At 29.0% G+C, this 25,798-nt stretch overlaps 14 protein-coding genes across 14 annotated transcripts; 8 read left to right on the forward strand and 6 right to left on the reverse strand. All coding sequences in view use genetic code 12, as the record gives it.

Moving 5' to 3' along the window:
- Window positions 1–471: 471 nt before the first annotated feature.
- On the forward strand, window positions 472–819 carry KGF55_001485 (uncharacterized protein; the record flags this gene model as incomplete). Its single annotated transcript, XM_051756065.1, has 1 exon — window positions 472–819. The coding sequence occupies one exon, from the start codon at window positions 472–474 to the stop codon at window positions 817–819; it is 348 nt and encodes a 115-aa protein (XP_051615796.1).
- Window positions 820–994: 175 nt separating this feature from the next.
- KGF55_001486 (uncharacterized protein) lies at window positions 995–2,905 on the reverse strand (the record flags this gene model as incomplete). The annotated part of the gene is made up of 1 exon (XM_051756066.1): window positions 995–2,905. One exon carries the CDS (start codon window positions 2,903–2,905, stop codon window positions 995–997), a length of 1,911 nt encoding a protein of 636 aa, XP_051615797.1.
- A 251-nt stretch (window positions 2,906–3,156) lies between these two features.
- KGF55_001487 (uncharacterized protein) lies at window positions 3,157–5,415 on the forward strand (the record flags this gene model as incomplete). The annotated part of the gene is made up of 1 exon (XM_051756068.1): window positions 3,157–5,415. The coding sequence occupies one exon, from the start codon at window positions 3,157–3,159 to the stop codon at window positions 5,413–5,415; it is 2,259 nt and encodes a 752-aa protein (XP_051615798.1).
- Window positions 5,416–6,077: 662 nt separating this feature from the next.
- On the forward strand, window positions 6,078–7,346 carry KGF55_001488 (uncharacterized protein; the record flags this gene model as incomplete). The annotated part of the gene is made up of 1 exon (XM_051756069.1): window positions 6,078–7,346. One exon carries the CDS (start codon window positions 6,078–6,080, stop codon window positions 7,344–7,346), a length of 1,269 nt encoding a protein of 422 aa, XP_051615799.1.
- A 252-nt stretch (window positions 7,347–7,598) lies between these two features.
- On the forward strand, window positions 7,599–7,964 carry VMA10 (H(+)-transporting V1 sector ATPase subunit G; the record flags this gene model as incomplete). The annotated part of the gene is made up of 1 exon (XM_051756070.1): window positions 7,599–7,964. One exon carries the CDS (start codon window positions 7,599–7,601, stop codon window positions 7,962–7,964), a length of 366 nt encoding a protein of 121 aa, XP_051615800.1.
- Window positions 7,965–8,046: 82 nt separating this feature from the next.
- On the reverse strand, window positions 8,047–14,945 carry KGF55_001490 (SWR1; the record flags this gene model as incomplete). Its single annotated transcript, XM_051756071.1, has 2 exons — window positions 8,047–9,790; window positions 10,090–14,945. 2 exons carry the CDS (start codon window positions 14,943–14,945, stop codon window positions 8,047–8,049), a joined length of 6,600 nt encoding a protein of 2,199 aa, XP_051615801.1.
- Window positions 14,946–15,167: 222 nt separating this feature from the next.
- KGF55_001491 (uncharacterized protein) lies at window positions 15,168–15,743 on the reverse strand (the record flags this gene model as incomplete). The annotated part of the gene is made up of 1 exon (XM_051756072.1): window positions 15,168–15,743. The coding sequence occupies one exon, from the start codon at window positions 15,741–15,743 to the stop codon at window positions 15,168–15,170; it is 576 nt and encodes a 191-aa protein (XP_051615802.1).
- A 466-nt stretch (window positions 15,744–16,209) lies between these two features.
- Window positions 16,210–16,542, reverse strand: KGF55_001492 (uncharacterized protein; the record flags this gene model as incomplete). The annotated part of the gene is made up of 1 exon (XM_051756073.1): window positions 16,210–16,542. One exon carries the CDS (start codon window positions 16,540–16,542, stop codon window positions 16,210–16,212), a length of 333 nt encoding a protein of 110 aa, XP_051615803.1.
- A 387-nt stretch (window positions 16,543–16,929) lies between these two features.
- On the forward strand, window positions 16,930–18,301 carry KGF55_001493 (serine/threonine protein kinase; the record flags this gene model as incomplete). Its single annotated transcript, XM_051756074.1, has 2 exons — window positions 16,930–17,547; window positions 17,606–18,301. 2 exons carry the CDS (start codon window positions 16,930–16,932, stop codon window positions 18,299–18,301), a joined length of 1,314 nt encoding a protein of 437 aa, XP_051615804.1.
- Window positions 18,302–18,345: 44 nt separating this feature from the next.
- Window positions 18,346–19,770, forward strand: KGF55_001494 (uncharacterized protein; the record flags this gene model as incomplete). The annotated part of the gene is made up of 1 exon (XM_051756075.1): window positions 18,346–19,770. One exon carries the CDS (start codon window positions 18,346–18,348, stop codon window positions 19,768–19,770), a length of 1,425 nt encoding a protein of 474 aa, XP_051615805.1.
- Window positions 19,771–20,477: 707 nt separating this feature from the next.
- On the reverse strand, window positions 20,478–21,137 carry KGF55_001495 (uncharacterized protein; the record flags this gene model as incomplete). Its single annotated transcript, XM_051756076.1, has 1 exon — window positions 20,478–21,137. The coding sequence occupies one exon, from the start codon at window positions 21,135–21,137 to the stop codon at window positions 20,478–20,480; it is 660 nt and encodes a 219-aa protein (XP_051615806.1).
- A 487-nt stretch (window positions 21,138–21,624) lies between these two features.
- KGF55_001496 (uncharacterized protein) lies at window positions 21,625–22,653 on the forward strand (the record flags this gene model as incomplete). Its single annotated transcript, XM_051756077.1, has 2 exons — window positions 21,625–21,793; window positions 21,851–22,653. The coding sequence occupies 2 exons, from the start codon at window positions 21,625–21,627 to the stop codon at window positions 22,651–22,653; spliced, it is 972 nt and encodes a 323-aa protein (XP_051615807.1).
- A 276-nt stretch (window positions 22,654–22,929) lies between these two features.
- KGF55_001497 (uncharacterized protein) lies at window positions 22,930–24,201 on the forward strand (the record flags this gene model as incomplete). The annotated part of the gene is made up of 1 exon (XM_051756080.1): window positions 22,930–24,201. One exon carries the CDS (start codon window positions 22,930–22,932, stop codon window positions 24,199–24,201), a length of 1,272 nt encoding a protein of 423 aa, XP_051615808.1.
- A 64-nt stretch (window positions 24,202–24,265) lies between these two features.
- On the reverse strand, window positions 24,266–25,618 carry KGF55_001498 (uncharacterized protein; the record flags this gene model as incomplete). Its single annotated transcript, XM_051756081.1, has 1 exon — window positions 24,266–25,618. The coding sequence occupies one exon, from the start codon at window positions 25,616–25,618 to the stop codon at window positions 24,266–24,268; it is 1,353 nt and encodes a 450-aa protein (XP_051615809.1).
- Window positions 25,619–25,798: the final 180 nt, after the last annotated feature.

A 25,798-nucleotide genomic window follows, 5' to 3' on the forward strand; every position in this document is an offset into this window, starting at 1 on the left:
GTATCGATCAACGATCGATTCATATTTGTCCTTCAAAGCTTATAAAAAATAGCAATTTTAAATTTGAACAGATCATTTTAAGGTTGCAAAATTAATGTTTCACAAAACAAAGTAAGATTGAAACGTAGTACTAAACAATTAATTTCAACGACATCATAGCTCCTACTTCGAATTGACTGATGGACCCAATTTAGCCTAAGTCAAAATTCGGCAACGCCGCAAAACAGTTTAACTGTATTATGACATAGTTTAATTTAAGGTGGTTATAATTATAATTATAATTCTTGTGTTTTGGGTTTTGATTATACACACCACAATTTTAAAGTTGATACAATTGCTATTGATATTTAAAGTTTCAAAAACCTTGGTCTGGTTAGTTCACTATAAATAGAACTTTAATTCCTCCTTATTGAACATACTATTATTGAAAATTTCAATTAAAACTACGGATTACAGAAATAACATATCAATATGACTAATCAACCACATAAATTATTCTATAAAGGAGCAGATAACGATTTTGTTGTATTCATTGATTCACCAGAATTATATCAAAAGTTTAAAAAGGGAGATACTACAATTCCATTAATTGATATAGTTTCAATTTTTAAAGTATTTATAAATAGACAAGGAGGTGCAGAAGGGATATTAGATGAAGCATCAAAACAAGATTTAAGTAATGAATTTAAAACTTCAAATGTTGATGAAGCAATTAAAATTATATTAGAAAAAGGACAAGATAAACATAATGCAGATGTTGATAATGATAGATATCAATCTACAAATGATTCAATTGGTGCTGGTGATACTGGTAATTAAAATAAATAAATATGAATTTACTTACTGTTTTGAGATAAATTTAGAAATAAAATATTCAAAAATGATGTTATGATTTTAATGAAAATGTAAATACACATAATTTGAAAATATACGAAAAATAATTGTACTATTTGAAGCAGTCAATGCTATAAATTGGGAGAATTGAAGGTACTAATCAGATTGTATTAAAGTTCGGATTCTCTTTACCATTATAAGTATAATCCTTGTCTTCAGAGGTATCTCCATTTTTAGGTTCAGTTGTATCAGATGTATCATTTGAATTATTAAGATTAATTAACTCTTGAATCAGTTTAAACCTTTTGTGATCTCTTGAAATATAAGTACTCATTAGATATAAGTTATAGAAACTTTTATCTTTATCGACATATTCACTATGTTCATGATTATTGAATCTACCCCCAAAATATTTTAAGTTGACTTTAAATTGAGACATCTTATAACAACATTCTAACGGTAATTGTAACGATTTATTTGAGCCAATTATTTCAAAAGCACTTATATTTTTCGGTACTTGATTCAAATAGACGAATCCATCATTTACCTTATCAATATAATTACCGTTATGGACATGATTTATTAACAAATCAAGTTTTTCATACCATTCATTGTAATCTTCTAATGTCAAAAATCCTAAAATAATTTCAAATTGTATTGATTGTATAGCAAATCTTAATTTAATTCCATTATTAAAATTAAATTGAATCCCATTTGTATCAGATTTTTCATAAATTATAGAACACTTAACTAATGGAATTATAAATTTTGGTTTAAATTTTTTATAACGACATGTTCGTTTTAATGGTTCAACATATCCTAAAATAATTAAATGACATTTGAATAATATAATAATTGAATGTTTTAAAACTGGTTTATTTTCTTTTATATATATCACGAATCCTGATCCAATGAACAAAGGTTTTCCAAAAAATTCACTAATTAATTGATTAAATTTATAATGTAATTTTTTAAAATTAAAATATTTATGATTTATATTTAAATAATTACTAAAATCTATAATTTCATTTAATTTTGAATTTATTGAATTTGAATCATTTTCTTTATTTATAATTGAAATTTTATTATTAATTTCTTTTAATACTTTTTCTAAATTTATTGTTTTCTTTTCAAGATCTCTCATGTCTTTTATAGAATTACATGCAAAATTCTTGTATTGAAATATTTTCATAATACCATTATGATGTAAAGCTTGAAACAGTAAATTTCTTTTAAATTCACCTGTATTTTCACTATTTAAAACATTCTGTATACCTTGTTGATGTTTAAAAATGGAAAGTTTAAATTGAAATTGATCTTCCACTTTAAATTTTTTTTTAATAGTTCCATTACTTATTTCTAAATCAGGATCTAGTTCATCTTCATCATCAGTTTTAAAACATTCATTTAATTCATGTATTGCAGTTGAATTTGAACAATAATTTAAATAATAAAAAACATTTAATCCTTCTTTAGCAATTGATGTCATTATTTTTTCTATATTTGATATCACACCATTTGAAGTATGTTTTTCAATTTCTTCAAATTGTTTGTTTAATTCATCATGAATTTCAATTAATTTAAGTAAACATTCTTTTACTATAATAAATGGAATTGGTGATTCACATTCAGGTAATTCAAATATTGATAAATATGAACGATTTAATTCTTTACAATCATTAAGATATGTCTTATTTGTTTTAATAATCTCTTCCATTCTTGAAATTAGTTTTCCATGAGGAAAATCTTTATCTGAAATATATTCTTGTTGTGGTAATGGAGTATTGGTCATGTTATCAAATGTATTGACTGAATTTGAATTGATATTTATTTCATTTTTTTCATCAATTATTTCATCATTTTCTTTCTTGACTATACTTTCTGGTTTATTTATTTTAAAATTTGAAAATTTCACACTAGCTTTCTTCACCCAACTATGATTGTTTTGTGAATTGATACTCAAATCGGAGTTCGTTTTAAGGTTTTGATTTTTTCGAATTGTATCTTTACCATTTCCATTTAAAGTCGAGTGCAAATGACTAAAGAATTTGATTGTAGGATATTCAGACATTTTTTAGAAACCTACTTGTGGTTGTTGTTGTGTTAAATGGAAATTGTAATTTTCGTTTATTACTTTTTTTTGATATTTTACAAAAGGTGTTTCAAAAATTTTGGGTGCAAAAATGTAAATTTTGTGGATTACGTAATACGTTTTGCAATTGTCGCAAACTTCCAAACAGAACATTAAGACAATTCAAAACATGACTCAAATTAATCTATTCAGTTTACTAAAGATATTCCATTACAGCATAATTCAATGAAATGAGTGCAAGACAGTTGAAGAAGTTAGGAGGAAGAAGTCTTGAAGATGAATTAAAAAGATTGGACATAGATGTTGATGAAGAGAAACAAAAGACACCTGTGGAGGAAGAAAGTGAAGAAGATGATGAACCTGTAAATAAATCAAGTTTCAATGCATTTGCATATTTGAATGGAGATGACGATGAAGAAGATGATGATGAGAATAAAAACGAAGTTGATGATGCTGAAGAAGATAAGGAAAAAGGAGAGCTTGAAGCAACGAACAATTCAAAAGTGGAAAAAAATTCAGCTCCTTCTATAACCATTCCATCTAAAAAGCTGAAGAAGAAAAAGAAGAAGTCTAAAACCACCAAAAAATCACCAGAACCTGTAGATACACATGATGGAATTGAAGAGGAAGATAATGATGATGAACTAGATAGAATACTAGCGGAAGTTAAAGCGAAAGAATCAAAATCAAAGAAATCAAATTCGCAGCAAACAAATATAAATTTTGAGGAAGAATATGATTTAACAACAGACCCAATTGAATTTTATGATTCAAATTTTAAAAATTTTACAACAAATGCTTTGAAAAAATCATTACCTTTATTATCAATAAATTCATTCAAAAATCTAGATCCTGATCAAGAATATAAAAATTTATTTGGAAATTCATTATCAATAGAATTAATAGAAGATGCTAATTCAACTACTTCTTTAGCTATTTCACCTGAAGTTTTGGCACAATTTAAAAAACTAGGGAAAATGATACGAAATTGGGGTGGGAAAGATCGTAGAAATGTTCCTGGAACTTCTAGAAAGTTATTACTTTCTAAGATTAGAGATGATTGGTTACCTACTCAATTAAAAAGTGTAACTATGGAAGAATTAAGTGAACAAAAAATAGTGGAGCTTTATCAGTATAAAGAACAAGATGTGGATGAAGAAGATATAATAAAAAAAGTATCCAATGAGATGGAATTGGGTGTAAAATATTTTAAATTCAATAAAGTCACAGACACAAAGAGTAGGATTGCAAACACAAAGTTTTATGCTTCAACTGTATTAACACCTGATCCAGATTCGTTAATGCAATTATTACAACAACATCCATATCATCAAGAAACTTTACTACAAGTAGCAATGGTTTTACTTCGACAAGGTGATAATAAAGCCACCTCAAATGCATTAATTGAAAGAGCTTTATTCACATTTGATAGAAGTTTTCATAGAGTTTTTCATGAATTAATATCATCTGCACAAAATGGATTAATAAGATTACCATATGAATTTTTTGCAAATAGACAGTTTTATTTAAACTTATTTAGATATATTGTTTCCCTTGGTGAAAGATCATTATTTTTTACAGCTTTTACATATTGTAAATTTTTATTAAGTTTATCACCAGCTGAAGATCCAATGGGTGTTAGATATTTCATAGATTTTTATTGCATAATGAGTGAAGAATATGAATATTTGATAGAATTATCAAAATCTCCGTTAGTTACATCATATACAAGATGGTATACCCCAGGGATTGCATACTCGACTGTGCTTGCTTATTTGAAGTTAGCTAAACAAGAACAAGCAATAGAAGAATTGAAGAAAGCATACGAAGCTTACCCCTTTGTTGCATTTAAATTACTTACAGAGGTTGGATTATCAAATGAGTCTCGTTTGAAAGATTCTGATTTCAAACCTGATCATGAAATTTTAGTTGCTTCAGAAACTTATTTGATAAGAGCCAAATTATTATGGCAACCATATATTGAATTCTTGAGTCTGAATTTAGAAAAATTATTTGCTACAAGACCTAAAAAGACTAAGGGTTCTTCGGGATTTACACAGTCAATATTTGGATTTTTAAATTTGAATAAATCAACAGAATCAAGCAAGCCAGAAGAAGTTCCTTTAAATTTAATTAGATTTGCCATATTATCCGGTGAGAATAAGATAATGGCTAAATTGCCCACTAATTTGTGGAATAGAGATGATATATTGGAATATGATGTCTTACCACCATCTGAACAAACACAACAAAATTTAATTACAGATAATTTGACTAATCAAACTTCAAATATATGTGATTCATTAATTAATTATGTTGATCAAGGACTTCTAGGAGATATTGTTCAACAAAATACAACTCATACTCTCCAAGAAGGGTTGAGTCCAGAAGAAGCTGCTCGCGTTGAAGAATTAATGAGACGTGCTTTTGCTGAAAGAGATGAAATTATGGCAAGAGATGCAAGAGAAATTTTTGGAGAAGGAGAATAATGAATATAAGGTTTATATATTTTTTACGTTGTATTCTTAATCTTTATCATCAATCTTATATTATATTTTACTGTATCTTCTTACTTTTTTTAATATAGGTTCGGCTATCCAGGTCCCCAGTATAAGGATAATTGAAAAAAGGAGTCATTTTGGGAACAGTGACTCTTAACAAGTATTTATTATTTAATTGATTCAGCCATTTACCCCATACAATTCATCTAACGGTTTTTGGTAGCACTCACTTACAAATGTTCAAATTTGGCAATTATTTGGATTTTAATTCCGACAAGATTTTAAAATTTTATTTAGTCAAACTTCCCGCGCGTTAATATAAAGTACAATAAGCTTACTTACTGAACTAAACTAAACTTATTATTTAGTTCATATCCTCGTTAAAACAGTTTCTACATCCATTAAATTTAGTGTTTTTAGACAAATTAGTCACATTCAAATCTTCTTTTCATCAATTATTTTAATTCATTGTTTGCAATCTTTGAATAAAACTTCTATAGGACAGATGATATAGCTTTAAAATTATATAAACTTACCCTCATCAACAACCTCATTAGACATTGAAATAAGTTCTGGTCTTTCGTGATATGTCCTTAGATCTTATTGACACTACAACTTCACCGACTTCATCAGCTTCCTCCCTAAAAACAATGAATCATGATCTTGAAGGTTTAAATAATCAAATAGCTGCACCAAATTCATCGTTAAAGAGCGAGGATAATCCAGATAAAGTCATGCTACACCATAGACATTTGACAATTAAAGAATTTTTGAGAAAAGAATGTATAGATGATTTCCATCCTTGTTATTTCGTTGGATTTTTGGGATGCGGTATAACTGGTAATATTTTTTATGAGTTTCCATATCCAGCTACTTGGTTGAAAGTATTTGGAATTATTTTTTTTTGTATGACTATTTTCATATTCATAATAACTACTATGATGTTAATTTTGAGTTTAATTTATTATCCTAGAAGGTTTGGTATATATGTACATGATTATAATTATTCAATTTATTTTGCTGTATATTCAATGGGGTTCTCAACTATTATTAATGGAATTCACATGCTCACCGAAGGAAGATATCCTATTTTTCTATGGACATTGTTTTGGATTGGTGCAGTGCTAGCAGTTCACAATACAGCAGTAATATTTTTCTTTTCATTTTTATCAAAGTTTAGTATTCATAAACTTGCAGATATAAATGCAAGCATATTTATGCCTGTAGTTTGTTGTTGTGTTCATTCTAGTGTTGGCCATCGATTAGGAGATATTTTAAAAACAAGAAATCAAAAAATCATTACATCAGTGACATCATTAATGTTGTTTTTCATATCTTTATTATTGTTTCATGGTGTTGGAGCAGTATTTATGCTTAGACTTATATTGTGTAAAATTCCAAGTACTCCTCAAATTTTCACACAATTTTTGCCTATAGGTTTCACAGGTCAAAGTAGTTATTCAATCATGTTATTTGGAAATAATATGTATAATTGGATTCCAGATGAATCATTAGGGAGAGCATTTTTGGTGTCTAGTGCGTTGTTATCGTACGCTTTGTTAGCTGGTAGCTATATCTATATGTTTATCGCTATAGCTTCATGTTTTTCAAAATCAAAACCATTTGCTAAAAATCCAGACTCAGAATACACTACAAAAAAATTTGGTATAATTAAATGGAATAAAGGATGGTGGACTATGACTTTCCCTACCGGTACGATGCTGCTTTGTTCTTATGAGATTTCAAAAGGAGTAGCCGGATATGACCTTTTATTCTTCAAAGTAATGGCCTCGATAATTGGGGTTGCATTATTTATTATTTGTACAATAAATGTATTGGGACTACTAATATGTATTTGGGCAAAATTTTATGATGCATTTTTTATACCGCTTGATGACAATGTAAAAGAAAAAGTATAGATATTTGATAAATGAATTATTAATAGACCAATCTTACTTCGCTCTAATTCCTCTTAAGTAATTGCTGCAAATTGTTAAAATCGAAATTTCAAAATTTTCCCAAATTACACTACCCCCGTATTTTTTAACACAAAATTTGGACTTTATCTTAAATTGTCACCATTGACAAGCTCAATTTAAGATTTACATACAATAGCTTCAACCTCATCAAACGTCATCCTCAAATAAATTAACGAACACACATATTGTACAATGTCATCAGGAATTCAATCATTATTAAAAACAGAGAAAGAGGCAGCAGAAATTGTCAATGAAGCACGAAAATATAGAACCAATAGATTAAAAACAGCAAAACAGGACGCTCAGGAAGAAATTGAAAATTATAAAAAGCAAAAAGAAGAAGAATTAAATAAATTTGAAAAAGATCATGAAGGTATAAATGAGCAGATTGATAAAGATGCTGATGCGGAAGTTGAAAAAGAATTAAAAGCTTTAAAAGAACAATTTGAAAAGAAAAAACTGGATGTTATTAAATTGTTGGTAGATGCCACTATATCATCTAACCCAGAATTGCATATAAATGCTAATGTTCAAAAAGGAGAAGGAGAAAAAGTTTAAAGATATTACGAGTTTTTTGTATAATAATGGAAATTACAAAATTATAGAATTTAACTATTATCCAACTTTTATATCATAACTTTCATGCCCCACCTTTAGCTAAATTTTTAAATGCTTTTAATTTAGCCCAAACTCTACCATCATAACCTGCTATATTCAAACTTTTAACAAAACCCCATGCTTTTTTATCATCTTGAATTGGATAATCAATTGGTGGAGGTATTGAAGTTGCAACTCCAAGCAATCTCAACAAGGGTTTATCCATCACTATTGATTTTAAATTACATAAGCCTGTTAAACCTTCTTCACCTCCAAATTTGCCATAACCTGATTTTTTGACACCTCCAAATGGTAATTGAGCTACATAATATGTTGCAAAATCATTTATTGCAACATTACCACTCTTTAATTCATTGGCCAATTTATTTAATTGATTGAAATTGGAACCAAATATAGAGTTCCCTAGTCCATACTCAGATTTATTTGCCAATGCTATAGAATCATTTACATCTTTTGCTTTGATCATTGTTAGTATTGGACCAAAAACTTCTTCATTAAATATTCTCATAGACGGTTCAACATCAATTAATAATGTAGGTTCATAATAATGTCCTTGAGGGTAATTGGGATGTTGATATGATTTTCCACCATGTAGCAATTTGGCACCTTTTGAAACCGCATCTTTTATTAATTCATCAAACCAACCGAATCGATTATCGGATATCATCGCACCCACATCTATTTCATCCAATTGATCTATATCGGATCCAATTCTGAATTCTTTAATTCGTTTAGAAAGTAAATCAACCAATTTTTCATATGATTTATGTAAACATATAACTCTTTCAATTCCAATACAATTTTGGCCAGCACTTTGAAAAGTACCTCTTAAAATAATTGAAGAAAGAGCATTCAAATCTTTAACGTCATCTAACACAATGAAAGAATCCTTACCACCCAATTCAACAACACAGGGAGTTAGTTGTTTAGCAGCATTTGCAACCACATGATGAGCAATTGGTTTCGATCCGATAAAAGTGATATGATTCAAACCAGGATGAGAAGAAAAATAATCAGCATCTTGTGGGAAACAATAGCACAATTGAACTAAATCTTCATCTAGATTTAGTGCTTTCAAAGCAGCTTGACACATTTGTACAAACCATTTACTTGACCAAACTACATTTTCAGAACATTTAACAACTATAGCATTTCCCGTAAAAATTGAAGCAATTATTGGTCCCATTAAATTATGAAATGGATAATTCCATGAAATAATCGCAGATACAACACCTAAAGGTTCATATCTAACTTCAGCATTTTTCATAAATTTTAATAAGAAATTAGATGGTCCAGGTCTTTGATTTGGTTTCAAAATTTTTTCACCATTTTGAATTATCCAATTAATTTTTTCTAAAGTAACCATTATTTCCCCCATTGAAGCATCTAATTTTGTTTTTCCAGAATCTCTACATGCGATTCTTGCAATGTTTTCTTGATTTTCCAAAATAAATCTAGCTAATGTTCTCAAAAATTTTCGCCTTATGGTAAATGAGCTTTTAGCCCATTTTGACTGGGCTTTTGATGCTTTTTCAATCATTTCATCCATTTCTTTTCTTGATGTTGTAGTAAACTTTCCTAAATCTTGACCTGTGGCAGGACAGTAACATTGTAATCTTGTGGGATCATTTTCAACGTGTATACTTGGTTTTGGATATAGTCTTTTACCTTTCCAGTGAGGTCTAGCTTCTTCTGGAATTGGGACAGTTAATTTTGGTGGTGATTCGATTTTGTTGTATGAATTTGGTGATGAAGTTACATATTTACTATACAAATAGTAAAGCGTCGGTAGTATCACAAATATGAAAAAAGTAGTTGATATTTGATATTGCCATTGCCATTGCCGAAACTCTAAATCAATGTCTATCATTGACTATATAAACGAAAATATTAGTTTGGAACTCAAGTTTCAGAATTTTGTTTTGGTTTTCACATTTTTTCTGTTGTCCTGATCGGAATTTTGCAACCGTCACAAGATTAAAAAATCATTTATCATTAATTGCATTATTCATTAAAATTCTATACATGCTAATAATAACCTTCTGCTATGAATCTAAGCATATACTCATCGATATGACCAACTCCTTCATCAAAATCTAAATCTGCATTTTCGTCATCTTCATTAATTTCTACTGGTTTAGTAATACCTTCACTAAAATCCTCATCATCAATTGCTACTTCTTTCAAAGCAGCACCAGCAGCTGCTCTATCTTCTTCATCCTCTGCTTGTGCAAAAACTTTACCCATCTCACCATCACCCGAAAAATCAATTGTTCTATCAGTAGGCACATCTTGTGAAATATTTGGATCTTGAACTAAGTCACGTACGGAAAATTTCCCAAAATAATCAGTTGTAAAATCTCCTTCTTGAATCACAACATTATCTAATTGACGTTTCTGATTTGCCTTTTTGATAATATTAGATTCTATAGTATATTCGGAAACAAATCTGTAAATGTGAACATCACGAACTTGACCAATACGATGACAACGATCTTGACATTGTTTATCCATTGCAGGATTCCAATCTGAATCGTAGAATATAACAGTATCAGCTCCAGTCAAATTTATACCTAGCCCACCTGATCTTGTTGATAAAATGAAAACTGGAATTTTTGGGTCTCGATTAAATTTTTCAGTTAATAGTTGTCTATCTTCTATTTTTGTTGCACCATCCAATCTCATATATCTATAACCATGGATGTTCAAAAATTGTTCCAAGATATCCAAAACTTTAGTCATTTGTGTGAAGATTAGTGCTCTGTGACCTTCAGCTGTAAGGTCTCTCAACAATGTAGCTAATTTTTGCAACTTACCACAATCATATTGTAACAATGTTTTATCAGGAAATGCTATTGACAATTTAACTTGAGAATGATGAAAAGGATTTGTGATCTTGTTTGATGCAACATCACTATTTATTCTATATTGAGTAGATTTTGGAATTAATTGATCCTTCATATCCAAAGCAACCACAGTTGGAGTCAAAATTGAATATTGTTCAATTTCATCCTTCATGGAGTCAACCCTATCATTCAAAGTAAGGCAAAATTTATCAAATAATTCATTTGTACTATTTTTTGGTTTCATAGTTAAAAATTTCATTAATGAATTTCCATAAATTGGTTTTTTATCAGACCTCAACTTGTTGAGATACAAAACCTGTTCCAATTTATCCTTGATTTCTAGCTGTTCCTCGATTTTTAAATTTTGAAAATAACCAACATATTCTGATATGTACTCATTCTTTCTTAATTTCAATTGCTTTAATTGGTCAATTTGGTTTTGTAATTGATCTGTGGATTGTAGTTTTGAAATAGAATCAGTGACAAAAAAGTTTAAATTTTCATTATCTGTGACTTTTAAATTTAAAACATCGAAATTCACTTTTTCTTCGTTTGCAAACAATTTTTGTGTAAACTCGTTGGTCAATTGATAATCAGATGAAGCAGATTTTGGAATTGCAAACGAAGTCACAATAGGTCTGACTTCGAATAAATCCGGATGATTACAAACTTTTCTCAATTGCATCAAGCAATTAATAATGGATAAAAAGTTTCCTGATGCCAATGTTTCTTTGGTTTTAGCTCTTGACATGAAATCATCATAAAGATACCTTTGTCTTTTTGATAATCGACAATAGACAATATGTTCATATTTTCCTGGCATTTGTTTCTCAACATCTTTCTTCAATCGCCTTAAAATGTATGGTCTTAATACTTGATGTAATCTTGAAACCGTATTCTTTGTTTCATCATCCATCTTGGCTGTGGTTTTTTCGTTTTCATCAATTAAATCAGAATTATTACCTAATGAAGTTTGTTCCAAAATTTTATCAACTGGTTTCCCGAACCATTGCTGAAAGTCCTCCAAGTTTGCAAACCCTTCAGGCATTGTTAAATTGACTTTAGATGAAGGCATTAAAAAATATAGTAAGGACCATAATTCCATTAAGTTATTCTGTAGTGGAGTACCTGTCAATAACAATCTATTTTCTGTATTAAAGTTCAACAATGCTTTCCATCTAGTAGATCTGAAATTTTTAATATTATGAGCTTCATCTAAAATCATGTATTTCCATTTCCTTCTTTTGAAAGCTTGTTGGTCTTGAACTACTAATTGATATGAAGTGATACACACATGAAAAGCATCTGGTTTATTCCATCCTTTTCTTTTTTGAGCCCTTTGTTGAGGAGATCCATAATAAGTTAGTACTTTGAACCCAGGAGCAAACTTTTTAAATTCCATATCCCAATTTAACATAACTGAAGTAGGTACAATAATCAAGTGTGGTCCCCATACATGATGTTCACATGCAAGGTAGGACAATAATGATATGGTCTGTATAGTTTTACCAAGACCCATTTCATCTGCCAAAATACCATTAGTATTGTTATTGTATAAACTAGCCATCCAATTAAGTCCTTGTTTTTGATATGGTCTTAAAGTTCCCCTTAATAGCGAGGGTATAGGAACATCTTTGACTTTTGCTCCATTGATGATTTCAACATTGCTTTCATCTTCTGTGTCCGATTTCATCTCGACATCTACATTGTCCAATGTTCCATTCGCTTCTTTACTTGCGATTTCATTCATTGATTCATCTTCGGTATTGTTGAGCGAGTCATCATCTTCATCCGATAGGTTCTCTATCTCCACATCTTCATCACTGCCAGAATCGTCAACATCCTTCTCAAACAAACTGGATAATCCACCATTATGAGTAGTAGTTTCATGGGTTCCATTAAGCTTTGTTTCAACATCACCCTCTGACTCTTGTCCCTCCTTCTCCTCCTCCTCTTCAATGTCTTCATCTGAGCTTGAGCTAGTCATTGAGCTACTTTCATCAGAATCAAGTAATGAATTTCTCTCTGAATCAAGTTCTTCCGTTCTAATTGCGACACTATCTTTTTGTTCAAGCTCTGAATCGGCTCCATTTGATATCACTACTTCATCACCATATAATGCTGCCAAACCTTTATTGTCATCAAAACTTTCATCTTCCTCGTCTTCATCATCTGAGACTTCGTCCTCGGATTCCCTTACAGATTCTTTCTCCGATGTTTCAACAGTTGCTTCTCTTGAACTATCTATATCAGCGTATTTCTTCCTAAGTTCTTCAACACTTAAGTTAATGTCTTCTTCTTCCTTCAATGCATGTCCATTAGCTCTTACAGCTTGTCCATTATTCTCTTCTTCGTCTTCAGAACTTGAAAAAAAATCATCTGAATCCTCATTATCTGACTTATCTTCATCTTCATCATCATCATCATCATTTTCAATATCACTAATTAATTCACTTTCAGCAGTTGCTTCTTTTGAGGAAGTTAATTGGGCTTCTAAAAGTTGAGTTGAATGCTCCAACATTTGACTCAAATGTTCTCTTCCTTTTACTTTTTTCATTTCTTCTAGTTTTTCATTTTGTATCATTTGATAAACCTTGAATGCTTCATTCCATCTCTTCTTTATAGCTTGCATTGTATTCCTACTAATTTTCTTAAGATTTTGTTCGCGTTCTCTCCTCAATCTTTCAGCTTCTCCTCTTTTCTTCTTGAAATGTTGATCAATTATTGACGCTATTTTTCTCGTCTTATTTATATGTTGTCTCCTCATTTGATGATGAATTCTTGAAAAGGACATACCTTGGGCGACCAAATAATCATGATGAGTAAAATTATTTGCGGAACCTTGTAATTTTGGTGTTACAGCTGATGTATCCCTAAATGGGTCATTTAATCTCACATTTGAGGTAGGTGGAAGTAAAATCTTACGTCTTTCAATTTTATTTGAGTTATATTCCAAAACATTTTCATTCATTTTTTGTAGTATACTTTTGAATAACGTTTGTTGTTGTGAATTCATTGAGTCATATTCTTGTTTTGTAAAATTGTACTCTGGCATGAGAGCTTCATCAATGATTGGAAATTTACAATTATAGTCCAAAAAGTGTTGAAGTTTAGTATCCAAATTTGGTGCATATATAGTATCATCTTTAGTCTCAGTAATTTTAAGTGACTCTGGTTGGAATTCAAGGACTTCATCTGTCTCATTTGATTCTATGATTGCATTAGATGCTCCTTCTGTCGGCGGCTGCCAACCAGGCACGTGTGATGGATGCGTCACTATCAATGATGGTATACTCCAACTAACTCGTTTGACTCTATCATTAAATTGTACTGTCTGTGACGTTTGATCTTCCTCCTCGTCATGCTCCTCATCTATTGCTTCGTCATTGGATATGTGCCCATTCGTTTCTTCATTTTCCTCTTTGATTTGTCTACTTTTGGATTTTGCCTCTAGTTTTTTAGCTTTTTGTCGCTGTTTACCTTTGTCTGTTGATTTTGTAGCTTCAGTCTTTATCTTGTTCGAATTAGGCTTGAGATTTCGATTCTCAACTTTAATTGGATCTGAATTAGAACTTAAGAATAGTTCAGACTCTCTGTTCAATACATTCTCAATAACTTGATTTTTGAAAGGGTATTTTTTGATTAATTTATCTTCTCTTTCCGCTATCTTCTTTTTTTGAAATCTAAACGGCAAACTTTTTAATTCATTGTCATCTTCTATTTCTTCATCCCATTTTATTTTATAGTTGTTTTCATCTTTAAAGTTTTGAAATGGTTCAGAATCAATTGAAAAATCTTGAGGTTGCCAACTAACAATTGATTTATATTCTTTTAATTGGTATAATTCATTGACAGCTAAATCAAAGTCGGTCATGATATCTACTAGTTTCTCTTCTTTACTCAACTCGACTTTTCTTCTTTTATTAGAATTTGATGATGCTGAAACATTTTGCAGTCGTGATTGATCCGATCGTTTGGAACCTTGTGATAATGATTTCTCATTGTACAGGATTGGATTTGTAGAATTACGACTTAGTCTTGACAGTGTTCGCCTCCTGCCATCATCGTTGGACATTATATGTACATTCGGGTGTAATGAAAGGGCACTCGTTGAGGGAATGAAAATGTATGTTTTTAATAAGGTTTTTGAATTTAAAAAAGAGTTTTGAAATAAATTTGCGAGAAATATCGACTGTTTAATCAAATACAATTGCGCAGTTTAAAAACGCGTTTTGAATAAGAGTGAAGGATTAATTCGTTTGATAATTAAATAAAACTGTCATGTACATTATAATTATTATGTAGAAGGTAAGACTCCGTTTTCTTTAGCCTTTTCATCAACTGAAGGATGTATTCTTGGCTTCCCTATACTTGTGAACCATTTCATTGTCCTTGAAAAACTATCATCTCCATCCCAATTGAAAGTAGGTTTAGCCCTAACTGGATCACTCCCTTCTGCAGCTATGACATCTTTTGTTGCTTGTTGGTCTGGATTTAAATGAAAATATAATATAGTAAAAGCAATTCCAAAAATTGAACCAAAAAATATTAAATTTTGTTTTAAAGCTCGTGAATCTGATATAAAGTCATAGTGATCGGGTGACCAAATGTCATACATGTCCTCTTCCGTGTGTACTGGATCATTCAAATTTCTTCTATTTTGTGGGTCATCATATTTTTTGTATGGATCTTTATCTTGTGCCAATTGAGGGTTTGGAAAATCTTCCCATTTTGAAGGATCTGGAAAAGATTGAATCATGGTTTTACCATGATCAGCATAAGTTCTTACAGCTATTATATTTGATTGTGGATTGAATTTGTGGATTGGACGAGTAGAACATTTCAATGACCTTAATGCTGACCTAGATATCATATTGGTAATTGTGAGTTTTGAGTATTATTGAAATGATTTGTAAATGTAGCAAGTGTGCTCTAAAAGGTCAAACAGCAGTAAATGGTCTAGGTTAGATGATAGTGGAATAGTTGTTTCGATACTATGATATCAATACCTTAAATTTTTCTCGTTACAAATTATTAAACCAATAAAAATTAATTTGTATTATGCTTACAACTTGGGTCGTGTAAAATTGGTACTAAAATTGGTACATCTTTTGACAAACACTCGAGCAAGGAAATACTCAGAGTACACTGGTATAGAGGTAAAGGTGCTTAAAGGAAAATAAAGTTACGTGAATTTCATATGGCTTGATTCATATTCTAAGAAAATTTCTACCCAAGAGGAAACTCTTTCAATAAATATGCGATGTATTACTCCACTGAAAAACCTAATTATACTTAAATTCTATATCCACCTTTCATCAAATAACCTTGTGAAAGCATTACTCTTGTTTCCCTATAACCTGACTTTCTCCAAACTTTATATTCTTTATTGGTGAATTTTCACTATTTGCAAAATCTAATAATCCAGCATTACCTTCCAAACCAATACCTAAATCTTTAGCAAAATATGATATAGTTAAAAATACTGGTATGAAAGCAAATAAAACACTTGAATTATATATATTCCAATATTCGTGTATTGGTGGTGGGGTCAAATCAAAATTATATTTATTGTTGAAAGGTATTGAATGTGAAGTTGATTGTTTTGTTGATGAGGCAGCGGCATGCTGGAATCTTTTGGTAGTTATTGATCTGGAAAATTGTTTGAACATTGTGAATTAGAACTTGATACAATTGATGATGAAGGTTTGGTATAGATGTGTGGTTGTAGTCTAAATAACGTCTATATTTACAGAGAGTTTATTTGTAGATTTTTTTTAATAAACCATATGCCAGTGCGTACAATGTAATGCGCGGTTTTGCAAAACACTGTTCAATACCATGGTGAATAAATGAAGATCTGAGAATTCAATAATTTGATGAGTCTGATCTTTAGTCTGTTAACAAATATCTCTAATAAGAGGCAAATAACGTTTTAATACCTGACTTTGATCAATTTAAGTGCTTTTTACTATTTTGGAGAACCTTAATTTAGTAGAAAAAAAGGTTGCAAATTTTATAATTTTTTTGCAACCAATTATCAACAATTACAACAATCAATGGCAGAATTTATTGGCTTTTTAAGAGCAAAGCAACTCGATAATTGTGAAATTACTACTCCCTCTGGAAGTCAAACTTTAAAATTTCAAGTTAAATCTGAAAAACTCCTAACAATTCCACTATTCACTCAACAAGTTTTAAAAATTGGAAGAAGTAAAACTAGTGATATAAAATTAGATAATCCTACCATATCTTTAAAACATGCACTTATTTGGTCTGTGAAATTTGATTCCCAAACACCACCAATTGTTTATGTACATGATTGTTCTCGTAATGGAATATTCCTCAACGAAGTTGAAATGAAAACAGGAGAAACAAGGATGTTAAATGATGGTGATCAATTAGAATTTAGAACTGCTGCTATCTTTTCTTTTGAAAGTATGATTAATGAGCCAATAATGGAAGAATCACAAATAAAACCTGACTATAAAATAAATGAGCAATGGATTGTGACTTCAAATCTAATTGGTTCAGGTTCTTTTGGTTCAGTTTTTATTGCAAAAAATGAAAAGCTCGATAAAAAATTATATGCTGTTAAGATTTTAAGTGCTAAAGGTTCAGGTCAAATTTGGAACGCTAGTTACTATGAAGCTTCTTTATTAGCTAATATTGATCATGTATGTTTCAATTTCATAATTTTTGCAGCCAAAAATTGTGATACTAACTACATCTTAGCCAAATATTATCCAAATTCATGATGCAATTGCAACTAATTCATATGTATATATAGTCCAAGACTTGGTTTGTGGAGGTGATTTGTTTTCCTACATAACTAAAGGCAATAAATTAAAAGCAATTCCAGAAAGAGAGGTGATTTTCATTATTTTTCAAATCATGAAAGCTTTACAATTTTTACATAAAAACCTCAATATAGTTCATAGAGATTTGAAATTAGATAATATATTATTGCAAATTCCACAACCTAGAACTAAAATATATTTATGTGATTTTGGAACTGCCAAAGATTTATCAAGAAGTGGTGGTCGAACAAATACAGCAGTTGGAACAATAGAATATAGTGCACCAGAAGTATTCAAACGAAATCATAAAGGAAAATCAATTACACCATATAATTTCAAATGTGACATTTGGTCATTAGGTGTTGTAACTCATATTTTATTATCTGGTAAGTCTCCATTTTATTCAGAAAATGCAGAAGATATCCTCATTTCCGCAAGAAAAGGGTATTTAAATTTCAATATAAAACAATTCAATGGTGTTTCACATAAAGCACAAAGCTTTATCAGATCCTTATTAAAAGTAAACATGGATGATAGATTGGACATAGATGAATGTTTTGAACATGTTTGGATTAAAAATAATAAAATGAAACTTGAAACATTTTATCGCGAAATGGTAGACCAAAATTAAAAAGAGAGAATTTATTATTACACTTAAAATTATGCAACTGTTTAATGCTGTCTAGGTCATCATTTGGAGGTAATAGACCATCAAGAAATCAAAATGGATATTCGCTGAATAAAAGATACGAAGGCAAAGGATTTAGTCGAGGATCATCTCATCAAGCACAACGAAATCAGCACAATCAACATAATCAATATAATCAACATAATCAGCATCATCAAACCAATCAATCATCATCAAGACAAGACCATAGGCACTTTAATAGTCGGCCAACACAGTCCCGAACACAACATGGAAACTCATCGTTTAGAGCAAGACTGAACTTATATCAACAACATTCATCTACCCCGTCTACACATCAATCAAGAGATAATACATATCAAATATGGATGGGTGATCTAGATCCGAATTGGGATGAATATGCAATTGAAACCATATGGACAAATTTAGTAACGAAACCAAAATCAATTAAATTAATCAGAGATAAATTACAACCACTGAAAATATCTTACTGTTTTGTAACTTTCCCTGATCAAGAATCATTTGAATTAGCATTACAAAGAGATAATCAACCTGTACCAAATACAAATAAATATTTTAAATTAAAACAAGCCAATATATCCAAATCACTTCTGAAATCTGGATCAAATGCAGTTGGTGGAGAATTTACAATATTTGTTGGAGATTTATCACAAGAAGTTAATGAAAATTTATTATTTCAAAAATTTAATACTAAATATCCAAATCAAATTAAACAAGTTAAAGTTGTTATAGATCAAAATACTAATATAGGTAAAGGGTTTGGATTTGTGAAATTTTTAAATGGAGGAACAATGCAAAAGGCTTTACAAGAAATGCAAGGTGTAATGGTTGGATCTAAACCTATTAGAGTAGGTATTGCTGCTGGATCAGAAACACCTCAGTCTTCATCAAATATACATGAACAAAGATCAATAGATTATAGGAAAATAAATATACCTCAAACTCAACCAGAATTGAATCCAATGACTGATGAAAACAACACTTGTATTACTATTCATGGATTATCTTCAAAGTTTACTACTGAAGAATTGAGTGATATATTTATTGCATTTGGTGATTTGGTTTATCTGCAAATTTCAAATAATTTTGATACTGGTTATATCAAATTTCTACTAAGATCATCTGCTGAATCAGCTATGTTGTATTTAAATGGTTCGACCATAAACAATTGTAGGTTGAAATTAACTTGGGGAAGTAGTTATTTAGTTGATCAACCAGAAGGATTAAATTTCGAACCAATTACCGAAGTAACAAATTTTAATTATTCAAAACAACAAGCACCACCAAATTTATATCATTCAATTGATTATGTTAATGAAAATATTAGCTTGCTCAAAGATGAAGAGATTAAGAGTTTTGCTAATAGATTAGATGAAACTGAAATCACTTCCTCAGATCATCTATATTTACAAAAAAAAATGTGTAGATTGTAGTGAAGTTAAATAGCTATAGAAATAATTCATGTAAAACTTGAAACATCCGGATTTAGATATCTGCTAAAAAGTGTTAACTAAATATGAGACACACTTTATGCAAGTTACTTTAAGTTTGATAGTTCCTAAATTAAAGAAATACATCATAGGCTTTAGATTAAAATGGATGTTATCCAATCTCTCACTAATTCTGTAATAAGCTGGTAGATAACTATTAAGTAAAGTTTATTGTAATCTTAAATCACAAGAATTTATTTTCCCGTTCAGTGTTCCAAACGTTCCAAATTATTTTTTTACCAAAAACGGTAACTGACCTGATGTTCCGGACCAGTTAGATTTGTATGATCTGTGTAAAGCTTAGTTATGGTATAAGTAGGGAGGATTTTGCAAAAAGATGAAAGAGATCAATTTTGATTAACAAACTAATTCATTTCCGTGAAATTTTAAGGACAAATTAAATGCAAAAATGTCAGGAACAAAATCATCTACAAATTTTACAAATGATTATTTGGCTGCTTTAGTTTTATTATTCGTTGGATTATGTGTCATTGTTAAAAAATTGGATACTATGCTTATTGAATTAAGAGCTTTGAATGCTAATTTGAGTTTACTTCCTGGTCAATAGATTCGATATATGCTGATTTAATTAAGGTATGTCTGGGGAAAAAGGGATCAGGAAATACAAATTAATTACCCAATTCTAATGTTTATTTCAATTCGTTTACCCATTTAGGTTCTATAATTAATACTTCACAATCACATAATAAATCACAATCCTCTAAAGTTTGTTTATTTTCATCGATTAGGTATACTTCACCTTTAACCCAACATTTTCTATCTATCTTCTTTAACACAGTACATTTTATCAAGATCCAAGAATTACTCTTTGTTGGCTTCTTATAATTTATATTTAAATTTGCAGTCACACCTCTTTTAGATTTAAAATTTAAAAATCCTACTCTACAAGTTAATTCATCTAATAATGTAGCTAATAAACCTCCATGTACTATTCCATTATGACCACTCAATTGATCACCAAGATATAAAAATGTTATTGAATAATTTTTTTTATTTGAAGATTCATTTATATTATTATATTTAAAATGATAATCATCAATAAAATATAATGAATTTGATCTATATTCTATTTTTTTAGGTCCAGATAATGTATAACCTGTTAGATTTGGATATATACGCTCCTCTATATTCAAGGTTTCATGATTATCTAGTGTAAAATTTGAATATTGATCTATAAAATGTCGATATATTGGAAATTTAATAATTTCTTTATCTAATTTGTTAGATATGATTGAATCGTCTTCTATGTGATTGGTGGTTGAGTCTAGTATTTGTTCATCATTGGTCATCACTCAATTGCAGTTTATTGGTTAAATTGTGATCTGGACTATCTTTTACTTTAACCAAGTAATTGAGATTAACATCGTAATTTAAATTTTTTAAACGAAATGTGGAGGAGAGCACGGACCGAATACTAAGAAATTGAATAACCAGCTTTCATCGTTTCACTGTTTCATCAACTACTTTTAAGAATATCATAATCAAGTTCTATGACTACTTATGGAATATCCAGATCTACAACACTACACATGTTCGTTCGACTTTGGTCTATAATTACATAAATAAATCGAGATTCATTCCAATTACGTAATAGAATGGAAATGAAAAATTAAGGTTGCGAAATTTGAAACTAAAAAACGGTTATTAATTTATCATCACTAATTATATAAATAGCCACACATACTACGTGTTATATTAAATTTGATTCATATATTCAATCTATAACCCATAAAGAGCCAAATCTCCGAAATCAATTGTATTATCAATTAATCCGCAATGTCAAATTTAACTACTTCAATTCAATTAACAAAACAATCCACTTATAAATTAAATAATGGTCAACATATTCCTATTGCAGGATTTGGAACTTATTTAATTGAAGCTTCTAAAACTACTGATTTAGTATATCAAGCTTTAAAAGATGGTTATAGACATATAGATACCGGTATGTTGATTATCTATAATCAATTTATGTTATAGATTGAGTACTAACTTGTAATAGCTATGGTTTATGGAAATGAGAAAGAAGCTGCTGAAGGTATAGCGAAATTTCTTAAAGATCATTCAGATATTAAAAGAGAAGATATTTGGTTTACTACTAAAATTTTTAATCAATATCAAGGATATGATAGAACAAAAGAAGCAGTTGAAATTATAAGTAAAGATGTTAAACAATATATAGATTATGTTGATTTAATTTTAATTCATTCACCAAAAACTTCAAAAGATAAAAGATTAGGTACATGGAAAGCATTACAAGAATATGTTTTAAATCCAAATAATGATACATTAAATATTCATTCAATTGGTGTATCTAATTATGGTATTGATCATTTAGAAGAATTATTTAATTGGGAAGGATATTTAATTAAACCAGTTGTTGATCAATTAGAATTACATCCATGGTTACCAAGATTAAAATTAAGAGAATATTTAGTAAAACATGATATATTAGCAGAAGCATATAGTCCAATAACTCAAGGTCAAAAATTAAACGATCCAGAATTATTAAAATTAAGTGAAAAATTCAAAGTATCACCAGTTGAAATATTATTAAAATGGTCATATTTACAAGGATTTATAGTATTAGTTAAAACTGAAAAACCATCAAGAATAAAAGAAAATTTAAATGTTTTACCTGATGGTCATAAAAATGGTGATGATGATGAATTAGAAGAAAAAATTCATTTAGGTAAAATTGATTTAGAACCTGAAATTATTGAAGCATTAAATTTACCTGATTCAAAAGAAGTTTTAACTTGGGGTGGTAAAGATCCAGCATTATTTAAAGATGGAGATGCTTAAAATTTTGTACTAATTCTTTTAACTTTATAGAAAACTTAGCTTGCTTATAGAAATAAAAATTATAATTACTTTCCATAAGAGTTGGTTTAATCACTTCTTCTGTATAGGTCATAACCTGCATTTGAGTGTCTTGTTTAATTTTGTGTCGTGACAAAAATCTCGAATTATCACCAGAATTGAAAAAAAAAAAGTATCAACCAAGACAAGACCATTTAGTTGTAAACATCATCACGTACAAAAACTTAATTACATCATCACACATCACATAAAAAGACAATGTCATCACGATCCAACAAACCAGTAAGGCAGGATTATATAGCGAAAATACGATACACAAACAATTTACCACCACCACCATTAAACCCAAAATATATAGAATATAATACAACAAATCCAATATCTTCCAAAATTGAAGGAGAACAATTATTATCATCATTATTTCGTAAAGAAAATTTTCAAAATTTAATAGAAAGAATAGATGAAAATTTAGGATTAGAATTAAATTTAATTAATAATCATGGATTTTTAGATCAAGATAAATTGGAAGTTATAGGACAATTAACTAATGATGATAATTCTCCAATAAATTTACATCCAAAAGATAGAGTATTATTACGTGATGCAGGAATAGGAAAATTAAAAAAATCAGAACCAGGAGTATCATTTTTAAGAAGAACTGAATATATTTCTGAAAGATCAGTACCAAAATCTTCAACAAATATTGAAGAAAATAAAGTTAATGAAAAATTAAAAAATAATGAAGAAGATCAATTAGATTCTGAACATCAATTAAAAGCTGTTGAAAATACATTTACAGAAGCTGAAAAATCAATGAATGATTTAACAACAATAAAACATCCCAAAAATAAAAAATTAAAAGCCATTTCTACTTGGCCTTTATTACCTGATACTTCAATGATGGATAATAAATTAATTAATATGAAATTTTTAGGAAGCGCTTCAATCAAGAGAGAACAAGATGTTTTAAAAAGAAAAGAAGGTTCAAAATATGACTCTCTTATACAAAAACAAAAACAAGAAACTTCTATATTTTATCCTATAAAATCAGAAGATGGAGGAGAATGGATTTCAATGTTTGAATTATCATCACCTGAACAAATCTCAAAACTTTATTCAAATTTAAATTCAATAGAACCAGAAAATCCAATAAATTTATTAGATATGGAAGATGAAACTCAACAAATATATGATTTTAAATATACTAAAAATTATGATATGATATATCAAACATATAATAATCCATATGGAGAACTAGCTATAAATTTTGTCCCCGAAGAAGAAGAATCAGAAATAGAATCTTCAAAATCAAAATTTAAAAAAAGAAAAGTAGCTCATTATTTACCAATAAATGGTAAAATAGAATTAAGAAAACATAGAGCTTCAACAAACAGTGAAATTAATAAATTTATAAAAGAAAGAACTTTTGATGAAATTAAATTTAAATTAAGAGAACCTACAACAAATGAATTGAATTTAATGGATAAAGCAAGATCTGAATTTGATCCAATGGAATATGATAGTGAATAGAGATAAAATAAGTAATCATGACGTTCATAAAATGTGTATTTTAATCTCTATATGTGTTTAGTGTTTATTTACTGAAAAAACTAAATAATTTCTTCTTCTTTGGTTTTTCAGTTGCTGGTTCTTTTTTACTTGTATTTATTTCTGTAGGTGTTTTCGTTTTAGTATTTACTTCATTAGGTAATGCCCTTTGTGGTTTGTTATTTTCAACTTGCTTGATATTTTGAGAATGTTTTTTTTCCTTTTTCTTATAATGATTTTGCATTGATCTAGCTAAATTAGCATCTTCTTCTTCCTGTAATTGTCTAGTCAATAATAAATCAGAATTTAAATGATCATTATAGGCATTATTACCTTCTTCATTAACTCCTCCTAAATCTTGATCAATATCTAAAACAGGCATAAAATCACCAGTAAAAAATAAATCGTTTTCACCATTTATTGAATTTAAACTTTGCCAAATTAATTTATTTGTTTTATTTTTCAGGTCTGAAAAATTTGAATCTGTAACTAATAAATAAAATTCCATTGATGATTTTTTAAAAAGGGTATTAAAATGATTATTTCTAAAAAAAATTATAAATTGTGATGATTCTAATAGCAAATCTAATTTTTTTAAACCTTGATCTGTTAATTGTGTACAATTTAAATCTAACCAATTTCTAATTAATTCCTGATTAAGTACGACTGATTGATTGGGGTGTTCTAGAAATAAATAATCTTGAATTTTATCAAATGTTTTTAATTCATTCATAATGCAATGTAATTTGTAGTCATTATCTTTTTCTTCATTATCATCATCATCCAGTATTAACTTTGTTTCTTCACCAATAACCCAACCATGTTTAAAAACTAATCCAAAAATATGAAATAAAGTACTAGCTAAATTTAATTCAAAATCACCGGTAATTAAATTTGGATTTACATCTAATCCAGTATGTAATTTAGGTAATTGTAATAATAATTGATCAATAATTTCTGGTTCTAAAGAATTATCTTCTTCTGCATAAATTAATAATAAATCTCCAATAGATGATAAAATATCATTTAAACTTATCTTTTTGGAAGTGTTATAGTTTTTCAACAATAAACTTTCTAAATTTTTTAAACCCCTGTATTGATTTTCAGATGTTGATAATATACCTTGATCAAATTGTAAAATTTTAAAATTAAATTGTAATAAAATTGTATTAACTAATGCAATTAATGGACATGGACCATTTTTTTCTTGTAATAATATTGGTGTTGTTATTTTTTCGTTATCATAAGTGAAACCTTCTACTGACCAATCAATCAATTTAATGGGAAAATTTACATCGTTGGAAGTATTTTTGGAGCTAGTTGTTAATTCTGTTGATTGTATATGTGCTTGATTTTGTGGCAATTCTATATTTGTTAAACTTTTCCCAATAGTTGACATAATTGGATTTCTGAAATTGATATTGATTAATTGATTCAAAGAGGGTATATGATATGGTAATAATGTATAGAACTAGAGTAAAAGGAGTGACTTAAGCCTGTATAGCTTTATATTGATTTATTATAAGTTTAGTAGTCAATTAATGACCGAAATAAAACTAAGAAAATTATTAGGACTGCG

The sequence above is a fragment of the Candida pseudojiufengensis genome (genome assembly GCF_024610245.1).
Source record: "Candida pseudojiufengensis strain CBS 10847 chromosome Unknown scaffold9, whole genome shotgun sequence".
Taxonomy (NCBI): Eukaryota; Fungi; Ascomycota; class Pichiomycetes; order Serinales; family Debaryomycetaceae; genus Lodderomyces; species Lodderomyces pseudojiufengensis.